The sequence below is a fragment of the Uranotaenia lowii genome, chromosome 2, assembly GCF_029784155.1.
Source record: "Uranotaenia lowii strain MFRU-FL chromosome 2, ASM2978415v1, whole genome shotgun sequence".
In the NCBI taxonomy this organism is placed as follows: Eukaryota; Metazoa; Arthropoda; class Insecta; order Diptera; family Culicidae; genus Uranotaenia; species Uranotaenia lowii.
The window spans coordinates 278,409,321-278,416,754 of record NC_073692.1 but is presented as its reverse complement, the minus strand read 5'-3'; the positions used below and the strand labels follow the sequence as shown (position 1 = coordinate 278,416,754).

Below are 7,434 nucleotides of genomic sequence, written 5' to 3'. Positions count from 1 at the left end.
CCGAAGTTTAGTTCAGAAGGCCAAAACTAAGGCTGGGCTTTGAACGTTCAAGGTACAAAAGGCCCCTTATCGCGACGAGAAGCAGAACAAGTCCGCCAAAACCCATGCCAGGAAGTTGTACCTCAACATGCTGACGAAAGTTGGATGCTGCATCATGAACGACGAAACATATGTGAAGGCCGACTTCAAAAAGATCCCCGTCAACTTGTTTTTCACGGTCAAGGATAAGTTCAGCGTTCTGGAGCATGTCCGCACTCAGAAGATGTCCAAATTTGCGAAGAAATTCCTGGTTTGGTGTACTTGTTTTGCTTCTTGTCGCTATTAGGGGCCTTTTGTACCTTGAACGTTCGAACCCCAGCCTTACTTTTGGCCTTCTGGAACTGCGCGATTATGAAGCAGCACCTTCTTAAACGACCTAAGATAGTGAAGACAGTCGAGGAACTATGGGAAAGTATGGTTGTGCAGGTTGTGCAGAATCATATGGCCGGGGCTAAGACCAAGGTGCGGGCATTTGCGTATGGACTGTCAAGAAAATATGAATAAAATGGTAAAATGATGTTTAGTAGCTATTTTTCAATCCCTGAAAATTTGATGACAATCGGATGAAAACTCGGATTTTGCGAATCAATTTTGTGTGCGGCAATTTCATCAGGGACACCTTTTAAGTATTTGCTTTACAGAAAAGAATTAACAATTTTTGCTTCAAGCTTTTTAAAACTTTGTAATAAAATGTATTAACTTAGAGAGCCAGAGTTTCCGAGTTCAAATCCTGCACAGTGTTATCGATTATTTTTCACAACATTTTTCTTAAGAAAAAAGGTTTGTTCAATTTCTCTGAAAATTTCTTCCACATAAATTAGTTTTTTCTTGAAAAAAAAATACTATGTCTGACGTCAAGTTCATAATATCTTGGTGGATTTTTTTTTTTAAATATTTGAAGTTATTTTGGTTATTTATAAGAGCTTTAAACAACAATAGTGTGAGCTAATCAATTACGCATTAACCCGAACATCCTGCCTGGGGTTCATTTTCACTCAGCCAGAAAATAATTTTCAATTCTATCCAAACATGAAGGTATCTATGAAAGTGGAAATAAACTGTGGGATGAGTAAGCAGCAGTTTAAATTAGTATCATTAATTTTGTTGCTCACCGCACGTGGTGCTGATTGGAGAAAATAGAATGGACAATTTAATTTCGCCTCAGCTCGTCCAGCGGCGGCGTTCTGTTCTGTTCTGTGGTCTGGTCATCCTGCGCTATTATGTGGCCCTGCGGAAAATTGGACAGGTGATTTCGGGGCTTTCGGTTCGTGGTTGAAATACCGGTGCGGAATGATTTGAACAAATTTAATTCAACCTCAATGGAAAATTAAGCTATACACTAGACAGGTGGGCAACAGAATTAGGTTTAAAATTTTGAAACTCGCACTTCAGTAGGAAAATTTTTAAATCGATATATGTTCTTCCTTAGTAGAAAATAATAGATTGAGACTAAACTTGCTTTTTCGATATCTTTCCATACGACCTACAGAGTTTATTTGGAAATTTCAACATTTTTTTAAATTCTAATATAAGAAGACAACTGATAGAGTCATATATAATCCGCTGAAGGAACTTCATGTTATTCGAATTTTCTGATAATGGCAACAATCCTTCAATATCCTCATCATTGAAATTGATTTAAGTAAGATTGCATCCTGCCGAGCGGAACGCAAACAAATTCCAAAACTTCCGCGCCATTCAAATGCTGGAGGGGACCAACAACCCCTGGGTTTTTCATTCGTGGACGCGCATCCCTTTTCGCAAGATTATTGAAAGGCAGGTACAAATCTCGCTCGATTTTGCACGGGGGAGAATCATTCAATCTGTTGTATTAGGCAGCCAGTTGCTGCTCGCTTATAGCTCTGTTAACAGGCTTGCGCGGGACGGGAAATCCTCTTCGCAAATATCAATTTCCAGGCCAATCGCGGTGAAATTGAAAGTTTGTCGCTGTTTACATTATGTGCAGGATTTATCAAATTTTGCACCCTTTTTGCGCCCTCCCGATTATGCCGGAAAAGGTTTCCCTAGGATTACGGCGCAGGTTGTTAGAACACAGGGAAAGCGTTGGAGAAGAACGTTTTGGGCCATTTTTTTAAAATAAATTCTCTGATGTTAGTCGGATATTTGCTTAAAACATTCAAAATAATGTATGGAAAAAAATTAAGGTTTTTTATAAATTTCAAAATTTGGAAAATTTAAAGGTTCACTTCAAATAATCATACAATTCCAACGTCCGTTTGTTAGCAACTTAACCACTACCAGAGTGAAACCTCAACAAATTCAACGGATGTGGGGTGCCAAATCTCCCCAGCATGGAAAAGAAATCTTAACGACAAATAAACCAGGGGAAGTTTTTCCGGAGATGTTGTGGATTATTTTGGTATGTAGATAAATTTGTTTTCCGCCAAAAGGACGCACTCTATTTTGATGTATACATAGGTACGGTGAAATGATGTACAAGTTGTTTCCAAAGATATTTGACTTTTCTGTATTAATATCAGTTGACTGTTTTTCTTTCAACTGAACTTTAATCTTTTCCCTCTTTATCTCTAATCGTAGACATATTTAAGTTTTTCTTTTTTTTTTTTTATTAAAAATAGGTCCGTTGAAAAGTGTAAGGTGTAAGGATGTCATAGCTTTTGGATAAATAATTGAATTTCCTAGCATTGATTGATGTGCTTATCAGAACGAGTCATCCGAAAACGAGTTTTGATTTTAAATTTGCTATTAATTATCTCTAAGATAACTCAGATAATTCATTTATTCATTTATTACAAATCAACGAAACACATATTGGTCCAAATGATGACTTAAAATTAATATAAAAAGAGTACTGTTCGGGCCCGGCCGATGGGGGGGTTCGGATTTCGGGGTATTTCTTCTCGTCTCTCGTCGACGGCATCCACCAGCAGTAAGAATATCCAGGTAAGTCACCAATTCTTCTACACAGCAGCTGATCGTTCGCTTGGGGGGAGATTTTGTTTGCACTTCGTTGTAGATTTTCTCCCGCACACAACACAATATGATTGGCGATTAATCTGCCACTATTACTGGATCTCGATTTCGGAACTAGTATAGAAAGTCGCTTGCTTGGACTTAACTTTTTAGTTTATTTGAAGACGAAGTGAAATTCCGTGCTATTCGTTTAATTCAATGATCTATTCTAACTTAAAAATGGCTAACCTAAACTATTGTCTGAGTCTCTCTCGGCGAAAGTTTTTTATGCTGCGAGAGAGATCTTATGCTAGGGTACATACACAAGTAATGGTGTTTGCGAACAAATTGATTAAAGTGTCAAGTGAACATAAAAAGGACACATTACAAACAGAAATCAATTAAAATTCCTGATCGCTTTAGTACCGATCATTCCGGCCACCTTGAAACTGCTGCCGCTCGTTTCAATAACCCATATGCCCAACGGGTTGCTGCATGCATCTTCGGCTGGATTCGAAGGCACGGCTGGTATGTTGCTCATCGAGGAAACTGCTTCGCCTCAGCGTCAGAACTAGTGATCGATAATGGGACCCGGGTGATCACTCGGCGAGTACTCATTCGGGTGGACCAGAAGATACAGTTGACACGTCGCACATCGAAGAACTTCGTCTCAACATTGGAACTGGTGCAGAATCTGTGAACGACAAAAGATCTGGTAGAACGAACAACGGAGGATAAGGTTATAGGAACGCTAATCAAATGTTAGCGCCCTTTAAGCGCGTTGAGCAACGTTCGGCGTGCTCTACCGATCTTTGAAGACTCTGCTGTTGATACCGATGATATGGGCCGTTCTCGATGGTGGCCCGTGAGATGCTACGACGGTGTACAATAGCTGGTGATCTGGAATCGACAAAAGACCCGGTAGATGAAACGATAGGAGAAAAATGATAGGAACGCTAATCACCTATTAGCGCTCCGTTAGCGCGTTGAGCAACGTTCGGCGTGCTCTTCCGGTCTTAGTAGATTCTGCTTCGGACTTGTGACTTGGTCAATGGCGACGAATAGAAGAAGATGTAGGATAGTTGTAGGAAAGGATCTGCAATCGACCAAGAACCGGTAGATCGAACAAGAAAATGTGACAGTTTGGAACGCTAATCACTTATTAGCGCTCGACATGCGCAGTGAATCACATTCGGCGTGCTCTGCCGGTCTTTGTAGAAGGATCTCGATGATGGCGGGGTACAATAGGACGTCTAAGGAACTGTAAGCAACAAAGACCCGGTAGATCGAACGGTTGGAGTAAAGTTATAAGAACGCTAATCACCTTTTAGCGCTCTATAAGCGCGTTGAGCACGTTCGGCGTGCTCTACCGATCTTTGTAGCCTTTGACCTTGGCGGCGCTTAAAGGAGTATTGGGCAGCAGGCTGTGTTGAGCAACGTACCCTGAATTGGGCTTACAGGATGCATTGAAAACCACGCTTTCATTGGTGGTTTTGCTGGCTTCCTTGAGCACCGGGTGATGTGGCAGATAGCAGTGTGGTTCGTCCTCAACAGGATCGCTGTTGTGCATAATTCTAGGTTGGATGATGCTTTCAGGTATCTTGTGACTTGTATCTCTGGTGGAGTTCCGGTGTGTGTTCTTCGTGCGAGAATCTCCAAGGGTGGTTTTTGGATCATTGGGCCGGGAATGGCGGGCGAAGCATCCTTGGTTGTAGATTTGAGTGGTGGAGGGTTGAGCTTCTGTTTTCTGACTCCCATCGGCGGTTTCCATTGGCCGGAACTCCCCAGGGATCGTTTCTCGGGTTTGATCAACGGTGGAGAGGTAGCACGCTCGCGGTGCGGTGGTGGAGCTGGAATCCACTTTGCCGGAAACTGTCCAGCCAAAGAGGGTGTCCACCAAAAACGGAAAACCGTTACCAAGGGAGTGGCGTACGCCTGTGTGAAACTCATGGTAACATTCTCCACCGATGATCATGTCGATTGTTGCTGGAACGTTGAACTGAGGATCCGCCAATGGAACCTTCGGCTTTCTCCAGGCAGTTGAATCGATCGGCGACGTGGGGAGATATGATGTTGGTTTCTTCATGACGAGGAAATCGAGTGTGGTGGAGAAGTCGCTGTTCTTGGATATGGTCTTGGCAGCTAACTTGTGCTTGATACGCTTGACTGACTCTTCAATTTCGGCAACTGCGATGTCCACGGGGCTTTGACGGGTGGCAAGCTCGTTCGCCAGCTTCCTGGTTATGAAATTTGACATCGCTGCAGAATCTAGTAGAACTCGTGCTTGGATCTTTCTGCCGTATCGGTCGACTACTAACAGAGAGACTGTCTCCAAGAGAACGGTTGAGTTAGAATGCACGGGAAGATTTACTGTTGGTGGGCTAAGTGAACCGCTCGGACCTGGATTCACTTGTGTGAGATGTGATCTCTCGGGTGAAAGCTCATTCGGTGGTACTGCTGAGTCGTGCAACATCGTGTGGTGCTTCGCTTGGCAAATCCTACACAGGAACTGAGATTGACAGGTTCTAGCCTGGTGGTTCCCGCGGAAGCAATTCCAGCAAAGACTGTGCTGTGTCACAAGATCTCTCCGTTGGGAGCTTGTCAGATTTGAAAATGCTGGACATTGGTGAAGCGGATGTGTTCTCAAACCACAGTGACATGGCAAAGTGCTGGATTGGGTTTCGGAAGTAGCTGTGTTCACGACAGATCGGATGGGAACTGGTTTCTTCGGGATTTGTCCGGCCATCTTGGTAACGGTGTGCACTGAAGAACGATGCTGGAGATCGCTGTCCACGGATTTCAACATCCGGACCTGGTGGATGAGAAACTCGATGAGCTCGTCGTATTTCACCTCATCCTTCTGTCGAGTATCTTGCTCCCATGCGAATCGTCGCCGAATCTAACTTATTCGTCAAGATGAAGATGAGTAGAGTGTCCCAATGCTCGATCGGTTCACCCAATTTTCCCAGTGCCTTGACGTGTCGCTGGAAATCATCAACCAGTGTGTTGAGGTCTTGTGCGGACTCAAACTGTATTGGTGGAAGGTTATACAGGCCTCGAAACAACTCCTTTCTGAGAAATCGCTTGTTGTTGTAGTGCTTTTTAATCGCATCCCACGTCGAGGAATAATTATCGGCTTGGATATCCACCGATTCGAATGGTTTCTTGGCTTCTCGTTCCAGTGACTGTAACAGGTACTGCAGCTTGTTGACGATCGGTATGTCCTCTTTGCAGTGAATCATCGAAATTAAATTGTCGCGGAATGATATCCATCGCGATTCATCCCCGCTAAACTTCGGTAGATCGATTTTCGGCAACCGATGATGGAAACTGGAAGACATGCTATGAGAAGTCGATGCGTGCATGATCGTCGAACTCAGAAGATGCTCCCTGCTTTCCAGTTTAGACAGCAAAAAAATCTTCCGCTCTGCAAAATCGATCCTCAAAATCAGCCCGGAACTCAAGATGACCTTCAAACTTATCCTCGTGATCACCCAGCTCGATGTCGTTCTGCACGTTTAAGAACAACTCGTTGCATTTGTTGAGAGCCTCCAAACGTACCGAAACCTGGAAGCAATTCCGTTCATAGGTGTAGTCCGCGATGAACTTCTCCACCACATCTCGCTCAGCACACGCTCGTCGTCTCGTCAGAAGGTCCGCTGTCAGTTTTTTCTCCGCCTTGCTAGTCATCACTCAACACCACTCAAATCACACGTAATTGCACCAAAAAAGACCGTAAATGCCACGAACGATTGACTTTTTGGATGCGATTTGTATATGAAAATCTTCAAATTATTTTTATTTTGTTCTAATTGCTATCTTTTTGGATGGTACTGTAGTCAGCAACTTGTATTAGCGCCACCCCGCAATGTTTCAATTGCCACAAAACTAACAGCTTAAGCGATTTTTCAATTTTTCCAAAAATCCAATTTTGGAAGTGTTGCTATAATTTTGCACGATACTGTAGTCTAGCCACTTGCCTCTATGGGTCTCGCCAATGCTTCACAGTATCTCAATGACCACTGGAAGTGAATTCCAAATTTTCAAAAAACTTTCGAAATTGTAAGTGCCGATGTAATTTTGAACGACACTGTAGAGTGCACCACCCTTATTGCACTTGAAATTCTCCGTACAACTGACTTCCAACCTCAGAATGTAAATTTCGTTTTAAAATTTTATTTAATTTTGGCTGCTCCAAAACTTTTGCGTGACAGTGTAAAACTGCAAAATTTTGTCGACCAATGTAATCTTGTCGTTTGTTTTGATTCCCCAAATCAATCACCACATTTGATTGTAATTGCTGCTGCTTGCTTACGTTTGCAGCGTAAAATTTGTGCTGATATTCGATGGCCAAGTGAATAATGGGCCAGTATAAAGTATCCACGGTGAGTATATCACTATTGGCCTACCTTGATGTGGCTTTTCACTACAAACCACAGGTGAAATGGCGCTCCAGAAGAT

The 7,434-nt window shown here is 42.9% G+C and overlaps 1 protein-coding gene across 1 annotated transcript; it reads right to left on the bottom strand.

Moving 5' to 3' along the window:
- Window positions 1-5,825: 5,825 nt before the first annotated feature.
- On the bottom strand, window positions 5,826-6,314 carry LOC129742719 (uncharacterized). The gene has a single exon (XM_055734664.1). The coding sequence runs from the start codon at window positions 6,312-6,314 to the stop codon at window positions 5,826-5,828; it is 489 nt and encodes a 162-aa protein (XP_055590639.1).
- Between the last annotated feature and the right edge of the window lie 1,120 nt (window positions 6,315-7,434).

Excerpts from the sequence above, each read along its gene's own strand:
- LOC129742719 (XM_055734664.1), bottom strand. The coding sequence starts at position 6,314 with ATGTCTTCCAGTTTCCATCATCGGTTGCCGAAAATCGATCTACCGAAG.